Source organism: Cuculus canorus, chromosome 20 (assembly GCF_017976375.1).
Source record: "Cuculus canorus isolate bCucCan1 chromosome 20, bCucCan1.pri, whole genome shotgun sequence".
In the NCBI taxonomy this organism is placed as follows: domain Eukaryota; kingdom Metazoa; phylum Chordata; class Aves; order Cuculiformes; family Cuculidae; genus Cuculus; species Cuculus canorus.
Genome location: NC_071420.1, coordinates 11,596,445 through 11,610,376, shown reverse-complemented (window position 1 = coordinate 11,610,376; position 13,932 = coordinate 11,596,445). Strand labels below are relative to the sequence as shown.

Here is a 13,932-nt window from a genome sequence, read left to right as displayed (position 1 = left end):
GTCCCTTGTGACGTCACTTTGACGCGCCGGCAACCCCGCGCCCCTCCCGCCTCCTACGCTCCCCCCACCAAGCTCGGTGATGTCACCGCCGCGCGCCAGCTCCCCTGCCCACCCCGCCTCCAGTGACGTCATTGCTCAGCGCCGCGTTCACAGGCTCCTGCCGCTGTGGCGTCACTGCCGCGCGCCGCGAGGCGGCGGGCGCCGCGTCCCGCGATGCAGTCGGTGCCGCTCGGCCGCCTGCGGCGCCTCCCGCGGGGCTCCCGGCCCGAGGCCGCGGTGCCGTCGTCCCGCGGGGCGCAGAGCGGGTCCCCCCGGCGGGACCTGTACGAGGTGCTGGGGGTGCCGGTCACGGCGACGGCGGCGCAGATCAAGACGGCGTACTACGAGCAGTCGTTCCGCTACCACCCCGACCGCAACGCCGGCAGCGCCGCCGCCGCCGCCCGCTTCGCCGCCGTCAGCGAGGCTTACCGGGTACTCGGCAGTGCCGCGCTGCGCCGACGCTACGACCGGGGGCTGCTGGGCGGGGAGGCGCCGCCGCCGCCCCCGCGCCGCCCGCCCGCCGCCGCTCCGTCGCCGCCGCCCCCCCGCGCCCCCCTGCGCCGCCCGCCCGGGCCGCTGCCCTTCGACTTCGACGCCTTCTACCGGGCGCACTACGGGGAGCAGCTGGAGCGGGAGCGGGTGCTGCGGATGCGGCGGGAGCAGCTGCGCCTCCGCCGCGAGGAGGCGGCCGCCCAAGGGCCCTTCCAGCTCGTCTCGAACCTCTCGGTCGGGCTCGTTTTCTTCCTGGGCTTCGCGCTCCTCTACGGCCTCAAGTGACAGCGTGGCTGTGGCAGGACAAGGCGGCACCGGGGAGCACGGCAGCTGCTCGGCCCCAGCACCTGCCCAGGGGCAGGAACCGTGTGTGGGGGCTGCTGCTCGGCTGAGACACCTTTGGACACTGTGCACGACCAGGTACTGTATACAGGCTCTGCTCTTCAGGCTGGGACACCTTTGGATGCTGTACGTGACCAGCAGGAACTTCACATAGGCTCTGTTCTTCACGCTGTGACACCTTCAGACGCAGTGTGTGAGTAGGCACCACCCAGAGGCTCTGTTCCTCACGCTGTGACACCTTCAGACACAATGTGTGAGCAGGCACCACCCAGAGGCTCTGTTCCTCATGCTGTGACACCTTCAGACACAATGTGTGAGCAGGCACCACCCAGAGGCTCTGTTCCTCACGCTGTGACACCTTCAGACGTGACACGTGACCTGGCATCACACGTGGGCTCTGCTTCTCACGCCGCGACAGCTTCAGACAAGGTGCGTGATCAGGCACCACATACAGACTCTGCTCCTCAGGCTGTGACATTGCCCTTGTAGTGGCGTGACCTTCAGACAGGGCATGACCATCAGGCACCACACATGGGCTCTGCTCCTCAGGCTGAGACATGTCCCTTCTGCCAGTGTGACCTTTGGACACAGCGCACAACCAGCAGGCTCTGTGTGTGGGCTCTGCTTGCAGGCTGTGACCCCGCTTTCAGCATCACCTTTGGACACGGGGTGCACTTGTTTAGCACAGGACATGGCCATGATGTGACCTCTGCCAACGTGACCCACAGATGGGTTGTGAACACCGGATGCCCCACGTGGGCTCTGCTTTGCAGGCTGCCGTGAACCTCAGCCACCGGCGTGACCTTGTGGACGTGGCACAGGGGCTCAGCAGGCTGCTGATAGGACCTGGCGGTAGATGTGGTTCATGGCCTGTGGACTGTGTCCCCTCTGCTCTTTGACCTTGATGGGAACCACGTGCCTATTGGAGCTGCAGGAGCAATTCAGTGGCTGTCGGCAGTGTTTGTGCGCTGTGTGTGCTCATAAGAGGTGATTTGGTGGAGTTAAGGCTCTGTGTGGGTTAATCCCCCACCTGCTGGCTCTGTGCTGTCACACCTGCTGCTACTCCATCTTTGGGGAATTTGGGGAGCGTTGGTCTCCAAACCACGTCGTTGCCCTCGTCTGTCCCTGTTCAGTGCTTGCCTTGCTGTGTGTCAAGAACAGAAGCCTTGGCTCCAGCGGCTTGGAAGAATGAAACCTGCGTCTGTGGCGGTTCGTGTCCTAGTCAGCGTGCAGCACCACCTGGAGCGGCTGCCCAAAAAAACCACTTCCATGGTGGAAACGGCCTGTCCTGCCTAGGAACTGCACACAGGACTGCCTCGTGCAGGCCTTTGTGGCTGGGAGTGATCCGCTTCCAAGCACGGAGTGGCATTACTTGTGTTTTCCGTGTATCCAAGCAGCATTTGCACAGAAGAGTGTTTGCCTATTTAACTACTGAAGTGGTTTAAGAACTAAAGACTTTTGTCTCTCAGAGCTTCTGTCTTTCCTTGGGTGAAGGTTTCACTCTGCTCTGCTTTCCGTGAGCTTCCTGGTATTGAACCCCGGGTGTGCCAAAGATTTCATTCGCGTTACTTTGCACTGGCCTGGCTCGCAGCCATCCTTGCAGACGCCAAGCCCTTGCCTCTCTCTCCCTGGTTTATGTTTTCGCCCGTCACAAACACGTTAAAAGTCAGTGCCCCATCTTTTCCAGCTGTGGATCCTGTGCTGCTGACCTGAGCCTGAGCAGCAGTGTGGCTGGGAACATCATGGCTGCTGTGTGTGCTGTACAGGAGAGCTTTCTGCCTTTTCATCATACCGCTTCCAGCTGCAGAATCCCAAGACTGCTGCGTGTTTGGAGCAAATTTAGCCCAGGGGCAGGGAGAACGCTTTCCAGGATCCTCTCTGGGTGGGGTTACAGTTCTGGAATGTCAGTGTGTGAAGAGCAGGAGCCTGGCGTTCAAGAGCTTCTGGAGAGAAAGACCCCAAAGCTGTGGCTCTGTGGGACACAAACATGCATTTTCATACTATAAACCAAGTCACTTGATAGACCAGAGGTAGCTTCTCAGGCAATTTGGCAGGAAAAGCTCTCTTCCAGGCTGGAAAAGCTAGGGATGTCCATGGGAAGCGGTGGATGCTAAGGAGCTCCTCTCTAGTTCCTGACTTGCAGGTTTTTAAGGCAATCTGTGCCAAACATGAGATGTCCTCTCTTAAATCCATGTGGTGCTGAGGCTGGAGGCCACGGGATGTTCCCATAGGCTCCATACCCAGCGCTGAGCAGAGGGAGGGTCTGGGGTGGTGCAGCACAGAGCAGGAGGAGCTGAGGCTGGGAGATGCGCTGCTGCATCGCTCTGCACCCCAGCCCTGGGACAGGGAAGAGCTGCTCCTGTAAGCCAGCTCGGCGCTGGCTCCTGTTCTGTGTCTGAAATTGGGGGTTGAGGCACCAAGCCCCAGTTAATCCATGTGCCTTTCAATGGAGGGGGTTGGGCAGTTCCTATTACTGGTTCTTCCTCAGGTCTCCATGATGTAGTTTGGACATTAAAGATATGCAGCCATAAACTGGTGATGAAATGACATATCTTTCTTTTGGTGGGTTTAGATAGTCAATATTTATAGAATCATTAGGTTGGAAAAGACCTTTGAGATTATCAACTCCAACTGTACCTGTCCACTACTAAGCACTTCATCTACCTGCCTTTTAAACACCTCCGGGGATGGGGACTCCACCACCTCCCAGCACACCTCTTTCCAATCTCTTTCTCTCCTTGTGTCAATACTATCCTGTCATCTTTCCCTGGTTGTTTCCCTCATGCAGAGGTGCCAAGAGCAGCTGGATTTCTTTGTGCCTTTCCTTTAGCCGGGTGAGCACAGTCCTTGCACAGTACAGCTCGTGCGAGCCCCGCTGCGGCTCTGCCTGCATGCGGAAGGGCTGCATGGTTGGCAGCACCCGTGGGTGTGGGGGCACCTCCCCCTCCCCACAGCAGCCTCCCCTGCGGCAAATCCCCTGTTAATAGAGTTAACTGGTAATGGAGTTCCTGTATTTACAGCCCTGCTGCCTGGCAGTGCCTGCGGTGCGGGGGGGCCCAGCTGGGGCAGCCGCACACCTGATTTCACAGCCCTCGCCAACCTGCGTGCAGCTCAAAGGTTCTTCTGGAGGCTGCACCCATTCTCTCCCAGTTTTCCTGTTCCTCCTGGATTGGCTTATCCAGCCTGGCTTTGGAAAAGCAAAGGCTGAAGGGGCAGGGGAAGATTCCTACCTGTCTCCCCTGGGTTTGGCAGCGCAGCAGCTGGCAGGGGTCTGATCTGGCCAAGGCTGCTCCCTGGCCCCTCGCACAAATGAATGCAAGCGCACGCCTGGTGGCAAGGCTTCTTCCTCCTCCCTAGGGGCACATTGACCCCCCTCAATGTGGCCCTGCAGGGCAGGCAGGGAGAGGCACTGTGCAGGCACGGAGGGGAACGGAGGGATCACCCTGCGCTGCTGCCAGCTCCTGCCTATTGCCAGTCATAGAATGGGTTCAGCTGGAAGGGACCTCGAAGCCCATCCAGTTGCACCCCCTGCCACGGGCAGGAACACTTCCTACTGGATCAGGGGCTCCAGGCCCCATCCAACCTGGCCTGGAACACCTCCAGGGATGGGGCAGCCACAACTGCTCTGGGCAACCTGGGCCAGGGCCTCCCCAGCCTCACAGCAAAACATTTCTCCCAAGATCTCATTTCAATCTCCCCTCTTGCAGCTCAAAACCATTCCACTCATCCTATCCCCACACTCCCTGATCAAGAGCCCCTCCCCAGCTTTCCTGGAGCCCCTTTCAGTCCTGGAAGCTGCTCTAAGGTCTCCCTGCAGCCTTCTCTTCTCCAGGCTGAACAACCCCAACTCTCTCAGACTGTCCTCCCATGTCCTCCAGCCCTCGGATCATACTTGTAGCCTCCTCTGGACCCATTCCAACAGATCCATGCCCTTCTTAGGTTGTGGACTCCAGAACTGGACTCAGTCCTCCAGGTGGGTTCTCACCAGAGCGGAGCAGAGAGGCAGAATCCCTTTTCCTCACTGTGCTGGTCCCACTGTTCTTGATGCAGCCCAGGACACGGTTGGCTGTCCTGTGCAGGACTTTGTCCCGCCGAACAGGCTGAAACTGTGGGTTTGGTGACATGCTGACCACACACTCTGGGAGCAAAGAGGCAGACACCCAGTGCTGCCACGTTCCCCAGCAATGCAGAGTGCACTAATGCTGCACATACACCTCCCACCAGGGCCACTGCAACAGGGGTGGGTTCCATTGCCTCTCCTGGGTCAACAGGTGCTCCAAACTGAACAGGACCAACTCCAGGACTGGAGGAACATCCCCAGGGCAGGGCTTTGCCTTGCTTGGCAGCTTCTCAGTGGATAAAGGACTGTGGCTGAAGTGAGGTGGTGGCCAGCCCAGCAGGACCACGGGGCTGCCAGGATCTGCCAACTGCTCCCTGAGCTGAGCAGGTGCCCCAAGGGTTCTGCAGGGCTCCTCTGGATAGAAAACCAGCCAGGACCACAGCAGCCCAGCTCAGTTTGATCTTTGGACCATTACTTTTAGTGTTATGAGCTCTAGTGGGACATACCCTCCCTGGGCTGGAGAGCGGCAGCTGAGAGTTTACATATGCCTTTGACTCCATCCCTGCTCAAGGGAAGCCAGGGAAGTTTGTCCCAGATCTGGTGAAAGTGATACTGAAAATGCCGGCAAATCAACTCTCTAAGACTCATTTGGGAGCTTTTAGAAAGTAAGCATCCTTTATTAGGCCTGGGCAGCACGAGGCAGTGATCTCCATCAGTCGTGCGTAGCCAGACAAGAGCTGGGACAGAAGAGATTTCCACTTACCTGCACATGGATACATTTTCCCAGAAATCTCATGCACATTCTATTACTTTCCAAGGTCTAATTTTAATGTTGTTATGAACTTCACAGCAGTCAAAGCTTTTACTAATTTGGAGCCTTGGAGCCAGCTCTGCCTGACCTTGCATTTGAGAGGGGGAAAGGCTGCAAACAGAGGTGGTTACAGAAGAAGGCACACCTGTTCATCACAGACCACACTGAACACAAGGCATTACCATCTCCAAAGAATGAACAGTGGCTGCGAAAACTGTTTGCAGGAAAACATGCTGTCACAGAGATATTCTGACTTTAAAAAACGCAATTGCTGAGATGAAACTGAAATCTACTTTAGCTTAAATCAAAAACATTCCACTTTTTGGAATAGTAGCAACTTCTTATATCAACAGATCACTGCAGCATTGCCTGGACCTGCCCAGCGGTGGGGAGCTGAGCAGGGCAGGCACTGCCTGGAGCCCCCCCTGGTTGTGCCTGGTTGGTTTTGGGGTGCCTTGGCTCCTCATGCATGTGCAGCAGTGCCAGCCCCAGCGCTGCACCCGGTCCCAGCTCACAAGGCAGTGCCACAGCTCACCAGCAGTGCCTTTGGTTGGTGTTCAGCCTGTACAGGTGCCCAGCTCTGCCCTCCAGCATGCACCACATCCTCGTGCCAGTGCCTTGGAGTCCTTTCCTCTTCAGCCAAGTCCTGAGAAGGTCACCTTCTCCCAGGCAGGCATCCGGATCCCCAGGGAGAATCCTTGTGCTTACCCACCACCTCCCAAGCTCAGAGACCTTGTAGCTCTCCACACCCCATCACTCAGTCCTTCCACTCACAGCTCTGGTTGTTGCACACAGCATCCAGAGCAGCCCTCGGTGTGGCCTGGGCGACTCTCCAGGGGACACCAGGACACTGGGTAGGATAGGGTTGTCTGTCCATCCCAACCCCCTCCAGACACAGCACACACTATCCCAGACAGACCAACTGGCCTCCTAAGTGCTCCTGCTTGGTCCCTTTTTTGTCCTGGTTATGTTAACCTTGTGGGTGTGCTGCAGGATCCCACGCAGGCTCTCATGCCATGGTTGCCAGCTGACTCTGGTCCTTCCTCCTGGCATGTAGCAAGCCCCAGAGCCCAACCGTGGCAGCCAGGCTTCTCCTGGCACCTTTCATTGACACGCTGAGCCCAAACTCATCATTCCAGGGCTCAGGAAAGCGGGAGGTGCTCTGTGAAACCCCCAATATAGAATCACAGAATCACTAGGTTGGAAAATACTTTTGAGATAATCAGTTCCATGGCTGTCCACTTCTAAATCATGTCCGTAAGTACTACATCTACCCCTCCAGGGATGGAGACTCCACCACCGCTCTGGGCAGCCTCTGCCAGTTCCTGAGAATCCTTTTGGTGAAGAGATTTTTCCTAACATCCAATTTGAACCTGCCCTGGTGCAACTTGAGGCCATTTCCTCTTATCCTATCACCTATCAGTTGGGAGAAGAGACCAACACCCACCTCACTACAACCTCCTTTCAGGCAGTTGTAGACAGTGATGAGGTGTCCCCTCAGCCTCCTCTTCCCCAGGCTAAACAACCCCAGCTCTCTCAGCCGCTCTTCATAGCACTTGTTCTCCAGCTCCTTCACCACCTTCATTGCTCTTCTCTTGGACGCTCTCCAGGACCTCAAGGTCTTTCTTGTAATAAGAAGCCCAAAACTGAATCCAGGATTCAGCGTGTGGCCCCACCAGCACCAGGCCCAGGGGCACAATCCCTTCCCTGCTCCTCCTGGCCACGCTGTTTCTGTTACAGGTAAATATACCAGTGACTACTACCCTTGCCTGCCAATAAAGCCATGGCAGCTGATCCCGTTTATCATAGTCCTAAATATGTTTTAACTGGTTACGCTGGATGAGTGGCCCCAGTCTCACAAGTGACGGCTGGAATCTGGAGTAAGGATGGGCTGTCCTCTGGGGTGGAGATGGTGATGAGACACTGCAAGCCTGTGGTCCATATTTTGGGGCGTTGTAGCCAGATCCGTGGCCCCTTGCTGCTTTGGATGATTTCTAAGCAGTCTACACAACAAAGCCAAGTTGCAGGTGACTGGGGAAGGATGAAAACATGCTACAACCAGGCAAGGGCTGAAAGCAGAAGAGCCCAAAACCAAATTAAAAGCACAAGAGACATCCCAAAGCAGGGAACAAGGGGTGCGGATGGAGGAACCAGTGCTATCTCCCCCAGCCTTGTCTCACCTTCCCTAATGTAACGTGATGGATGGCAACAAAGAGCCTGGGATGAAACAAGGTGAGTTCAAGACTCCTTCTGCCTTTTCCAGTGGTGGCTGAAGTCAGGGCTGGTGCGAAAGCGAATGGGTACCAAAACCACTGCAGGGCTGCACCCAGGCCGATGAGATGAGCTGCTGCGGAGACGCGAGAGAGCCTGTCTGGCTCTGGGGAACCACCCTGCACAGGGATGAGGCCTTGGCTGCTGGCATGAGGCTTCTCTGCTTATCAGAAGCCTTCACCACGTGCAGGGTCAAATTGCTGGGCGATGGTTCCTGGCACCCACTGGGCTCTCAGCCCCACTTGTGGGGGCTCTCGCCTTCCCCAGGGTGCTGATAGGCTGAGCCAAGTGCAGGCACAATGCCTGGGGGGTCCCCAGGCTGGAGGGTCCTCCTCGACTGCCAGGCACCTACAAACCTGGCAGGAGTCCCCCCACAACTACTTCCTCCCAGCCTGTCCCATCTCTCCATTCATAGCCAAAGGATAACACAGAGTGTGGAAAAGAGCCTTTATTTGGAAAGCAGGTGGTGCCCAGCGCTCTTGGGCCCTCTTCCCTGCTGTGTCCCACCTCACTGAGCCCACTGACATCCCTCCAACCCACCCACCCCCAGCTCCTGTCCCTGTTCCTCTCGCTGTGGATGCACAGATCTCCCCGTTGGCAGCTTCCCATGTACAGGACCCCCTGCCCAGCCCCAGCACCCACCCCACCCCACCCTGACCAAGCATCTCCATCCCTCTGTGAGCACCCACCCCTGTGCCTGCCCAAGAGGCACCGCAGCCCCATGGAGCTGAGCCTCCCCCATGCACCCCCTGCCCCCCATGCCCCCCAGCCAGGGGGTTCCTGCACAGTCCCCATGGAGGCACAGAGCCAGGAGAAGGGACATCCCCTCTCCCTGCCCCGCTACCGGTGCGGAGGCTCCTGCTTCTGGCGTTGCTGGTGCTGCTGCTGCTTGCAGGAGCGCTGGGGGCTGAGCAGGGGGATGTGTCCGAGGAGGCGCAGGGGTGAGCCCGGGCTGGGGATTTTGGAGCAGGGAGCTGCTGCTTGGTGTCCTAGGGCTGGGAGATGATGCTTGGGAGGGGCAGTTGGCATGGCAAAGGGCACAACAGCCTCCGAAGGGATAAGAAAGGCAGGCACAAAGCCATAAGACAGATCAAAAGCTTTAGGGGCTACTCCACACCGCAGTGGGGGAAGGCGGGCTGGTGCCAGGGCACCTGGGCGCCCCGTGGGGGCCGCAGGGTCCCTGCCCACCTGCTCCTTCTGCAGCAGCTCCTGCAGTTTCTCCAGCTGCGTCCGGCAGATGTGGGATTGTGTGCGGCTCTGGCAGAAGGACTCCAAGAAGGAATCAAGGGGCAGGTCCTGGGCCAGGAACTGCTCTACCTGTGCCTGCAGTGGGACAGCATCAAGCCAGGAGACCCACGGGACCTCAGTGGGAGCCCAAATGGCTGAGCCCCTCCCTGGCCTCTTCTCCAGGGCCCCAGCGAGAATCGGGCAGCAGCATGGAGGTCTCGCCTGACTCACCTCTGACTCTGCCTCAGAGGCATCAAGCTTTGCTTGGAGCTGGTCCAGGGCTTTCTGCGGGCTCCACTTCTCCAGGTATGCCTCTGCATTGGGAGAGGACATGGCTGCCCACAAACATCCCCCCTGGACACCTCCCACTGCTGGAGCTGCGTTTTTTCCCATCTCCAAACATCAGTTTGTCCCCCACCCCCCTGCTGAACTGAAACACCCCCAAACACATCCCTGGAGCCACCTACTCAGCAAGGTCTGCACCCCACTGCAGCATCAGTCCCACCCAAGGCAGCACCACCCCCCAGTTCCCCTGATCTGGCCATCTCCTGGGGCTGGTTCAAGGGTGCTGAGCCCACCCAGGCCCCCACGTGTGTTGCTCTGGCTGCGCCCCACCCCATCGGCTGCCCCCCACTCACCCAGACGCTGCTGCTTGTCCCAACACGCCTCTCGTATCTCCTGCAGCTCCTGGTACTTGATGGCTAGGGAAGCCTTCCCGTCCTCCAGCCGCGGGCGCAGGGACAGGTTCACCCTGGCCTGGGTGCAGTTGGAAGCCAAACACATCTCCCGCTCCAGCTGCAGACTCTGAAACTGGAGATGAGGACAGAGGTGTGGGTGTCAGCACTGGGAGAAATGGGCAGAACCAGTCAGAGCTGCATCTCACACAGCACTCAGTGCATCCACTGCAGGGAACGCTAAGCTGGGTGGATGTGTTGATTTGCTTGAGGGTAACGAGGCTCTGCAGAGGGACCTGGACAGGCTGGTTCCATGGGCTGCGACCAACAGGATGAGGTTCAGAAAGGCCAAGCACTGGGTCCTATACTTGGGACACAACAACCCCAGGCTTGGGGCGGAGCGGCTGGAAAGCTGCCCGGCAGAGAAGGACCTGGAGGTGCTGGGCAACAACAGGTGAACATAAGCCAGAAGTGGCCAAGAAAGCCAACAGCACCCTGGCTTGGATCAGCCGTGGTGTGGCCAGCAGGAGCAGCGAAGGGATCGTCCCCCTGTACTTGGCGCTGGTGAGACCACATCTTGAATCCTGGGTTGAGTTTTAGGCCCCTCACTCCAAGAAGGACACCGAGGGGCTGGACCACATCCAGAGAAGGGAACGGAGCCCAGGGGCTCTGGGAGCAGCTGAGGGACCTGGGGCTGTTTGGAGAAGAGGAGGCTGAGGGGAGACCTCGTCGCTTTCTGCAGCTCCCGGGAAGGAGGTTGTGGTGAGGTGGGTATTGGTCTCTTCTCTCAGATAACAAGTGATAGGATGAGAGGGAATGGCCTCAAGTTGCGCCAGGGGAGGTTTAGATTGGATATTAGGGAAAATTCCTTCCCTGGAAAGGTTCCCAGGCACTGGCAGACGCTGCCCTGAGAGGTGGTGGTGTCCCCATCCATGGAGGGATTTAAAAGACAGGTGGACAAGGTGCTCAGGAATGGTTTAGTAGTGGACAGGTACAGTTGGTCTTGACAATCTCAAAGGTCTTTTCCAAAGAAACAATTTTGATTCTACGATCTCCAGCTGGGGGCGAACCCTCTCCTCCTACGTTGTCCCCCTCCCTCTGCTCTGCCCAGAAAGGGGCTGCAGCTCAAGGGAGATGTACTCATAGAATCACGGAATCATAGAATCATCAGGTTGGAAAAGACCTCTTGAATCATTAAGTCCAACCATTCCTATCTGACACTAAACCATGTCCTCGAGCACCTCGTCTACCCGCCTTTTAAAGCCCTCCAGGGATGGGCACTCCACCCCCTCCCTGGGCAGCCTCTGACAGGGCCCCATGAACCTTTCTGTGAAAATTTTTTTCCTGATATCCTGTCTGAACCTCCCCTGGTGGAGCTTGAGGCCATTCCCCCTTGTCCTGTCCCCTGACACTTGGGAGAAGAGCCCAGCTCCCTCCTCTCCACAACCTCCTTTCAGGCAGTTGTAGAGAGCAATAAGGTCTCCCCTCAGCCTCCTCTTCTCCAGGCTGAACAACCCCAGCTCTCTGAGCCGCTCCTCGTAAGACTTGTTCTCCAGCCCCTCACCAGCTTTGTTGCTCTTCTCTGGACACGCTCCAGAGCCTCAATGTCCTTCTTGTGGTGAGGGGCCCAGAACTGAACACAGTACTCAAGGTGTGGTCTCACCAGTGCCGAGTACAGAGGGAGAATCCCCTCCCTGGACCTGCTGGTCACATCGTTTCTGATCCAAGCCAAGATCCATTGGCCTTCTTGGCCACCTGGGCACACTGCTGGCTCATGTTCAGTCGGCTGTCAACCAGCACCCCCAGGTTCTTCTCTTCCGTGCAGCTCTCCAGCCACTCTTCCCCTGGTCTGTAGCTGCACAGGGTTGTTGTGCCCCAAGTGCAGGACCCGGCATTTGGCCTTGTTAAACCTCATGCCATTGGTCTCAGCCCAGCGGTCCAGCCTGTTCAGATCCCTTTGCAGAGCCTCCCTACCCTCCAGCAGATCCACACTTCCACCCAGCTTAGTGTCATCTGCAAACTTGCTGAGGGTACACTTGATCCGCTCATCCAGGTCATTGATAAAGACATTGAACAGGATTGGACCCAGCAGTGAGCCCTGGGGAACACCACTCGTGCCCGGCCTCCAGCTGGAGTTTACTCCATCCAGCCCTGACCTACCTGTGGCACAGGGCAAACCCCCCACCAGCCACTCAGCCCCTCTGCAGAGCGAAGCGCTCATGAGCTGTCAAGGATGTCAGGAGAGAGACACACACCTCCTCTGCCGCACACACCCCTCCTGCCCTCACTGAGAGGGGAGCAGAGCGTGCTGCCGGCTGGGCTTGAAGAGGCCCAGGGGGAAGATTGAAATCAGGCTGAGAATGATTCCGGAATAATGTGGCCCTGTTCCTGCAGGGAAGCACCAGGAACTGCTGCAGCCGGAGAGCTTTCGGGGCTCAGCCCTGAGCAGAGGGCATGGCGAGGGGTCGCGGCGTCACAGCTCCCCCACGTTTCAGGGCAGCGAAAGCAGCAGGGACAAAGACAGTAGCCCAGCTCAGTGATTTGGTGGCCCCGCTCTGGGTTTTGGAGGCCCAAGGCTGCTTGGTGGGCGATGGCTACTGAAATTCTGAGCATCACCCAGGGCAGCCCCAGCCCAAGCATCACCTGGGACCCCAACTCAGCCAGGGGGGCTTTGCTGCTCCCCCACATCTGAGTGCAGTGAGAGCAGTGCTGGTGGCCCAGCTCAGGGTTTTGGTGGCCTGAGGCTGATTGGTGGGTGACGGCTGCTGAAGCCCCGAGCATCACCTGGGAGCCCCACCAAGCCAGGGGGCTTTGCTGCTCCCCCACATCTCTCTGCAGCAATAACAGAAGGGGCAGCAACAGTGGCCCAGCTCAGAATTTTGGTGGCCCAGCTTGGGGTTTTGGTGGCCCGAGGCTGCTTGGTGGGTGATGGTTGCTGAAACCATCACTGGGGGCAGCCCCAGCCAGGGGGCTTTGCTGCTCTCCCAGAGCCCCCGGGGTTCCACGTACCGGGGGAACCAAGCAAGCAGCGATGCCAGGGACTGGTGAGCAATGCAACGGACCTGGGGGTGCGATGCGGGAGACTGGAGGCCCATGGCAGGGATTGGGGGGCAATGCTGGGACCAGGGGGCAATGGCAGGGGCCAGGGGGTGATGCAAGGGACCGGGAACTATGAGCAGGGACTGAGGGGACAATGCAAGGGACTGAGGGGTGATGGCAGGGACTGGGGGACGATGATGGGGACCAGCAGGCAATGCAAGGGGCCAAGGGGTGATGCCAAGGACCAGCAGGTGATGCAAGGGGCCAATACAAGGGACTGGGGGGCAATGGCAGGGACTGATGGGGCAATGCAAGGGACCAGGGCGCAATGGGCAGGGACTGGGGGGGTGATGAAGGAGACAGGTGGGTGATGCTGGGGACCAGCAGGTGATGCAAGGGACCGAGGGGCCATGTCAGGGACCAGGGGACAATGGGCAGGGACCTGGGGGGTGATGCTGGGTCCGGGGGGCGATGGCAGGGACTGGGGGGTGATGCAAGGGAATGGGGGGGTGATGCGAGGGAATGAGGGACGATGGCAGGGACCAGTGGGCGATACTGGGGATCAGGGGGCGATGCCAGGGACCGGGAGGCGATGCAAGGGGCTGGGGGGCGATGGCAGGGAGCGGGTGGGCGATGGGCAGGTGCTGAGGGGGTGATGCCGGGGACCCGCGGGGGATGCTGCGGTGCGAGACCGCGCAGCGCCCGGTGCCGGCGCCCCGTCCCGCCCCGGTAAAGCCCCGCCGGGGTCTGAGCAGCTGCGGGCACGGCTCCCCGGCTCCCCCCGGGCCGTACCTTCCTGCAGAGGCGCGCAGCTCGCTGCAGCCGCCGCTCGTCCTGCAGCAGCGCCCGGAGCTGCGCCGTGCTCAGCGCCCCGAAGCGCCGCGGGGAGCCGGGCGGAGCCCCCAAGCGGGACATGAGACGGGAGGGAGCGGAGACCGGACCCCCCCCCGAGTCCCCCCCGCCGCCGGGAGCCGCCC

General features: G+C 58.9%; 2 protein-coding genes across 2 annotated transcripts; one reads left to right on the top strand and one right to left on the bottom strand.

Annotated features, from left to right (window-relative positions):
* Positions 1–90: 90 nt before the first annotated feature.
* Positions 91–1,724, top strand: DNAJC30 (DnaJ heat shock protein family (Hsp40) member C30). The gene has a single exon (XM_054084673.1). It carries the CDS (start codon positions 214–216, stop codon positions 814–816), a length of 603 nt encoding a protein of 200 aa, XP_053940648.1. The 5' UTR covers positions 91–213; the 3' UTR covers positions 817–1,724.
* Positions 1,725–8,759: 7,035 nt separating this feature from the next.
* VPS37D (VPS37D subunit of ESCRT-I) lies at positions 8,760–13,925 on the bottom strand. Its single transcript, XM_009558699.2, has 4 exons — positions 13,748–13,925; positions 9,881–10,052; positions 9,474–9,556; positions 8,760–9,338 (listed from the first exon to the last, which is right to left on the bottom strand). Exons 1-4 carry the CDS (start codon positions 13,868–13,870, stop codon positions 8,856–8,858), a joined length of 861 nt encoding a protein of 286 aa, XP_009556994.1. The 5' UTR covers positions 13,871–13,925; the 3' UTR covers positions 8,760–8,855.
* Positions 13,926–13,932: the final 7 nt, after the last annotated feature.

Excerpts from the sequence above, each read along its gene's own strand:
- VPS37D (XM_009558699.2), bottom strand. The coding sequence starts at position 13,870 with ATGTCCCGCTTGGGGGCTCCGCCCGGCTCCCCGCGGCGCTTCGGGGCG. Across the intron at positions 10,053-13,747 it reads CTGCGCGCCTCTGCAGGAAG|TTTCAGAGTCTGCAGCTGGA; the intron begins GTACGGCCCGGG and ends CCTCATCTCCAG. Across the intron at positions 9,339-9,473 it reads CCTCTGAGGCAGAGTCAGAG|GCACAGGTAGAGCAGTTCCT; the intron begins GTGAGTCAGGCG and ends GTCCCACTGCAG.
- DNAJC30 (XM_054084673.1), top strand. The coding sequence starts at position 214 with ATGCAGTCGGTGCCGCTCGGCCGCCTGCGGCGCCTCCCGCGGGGCTCC.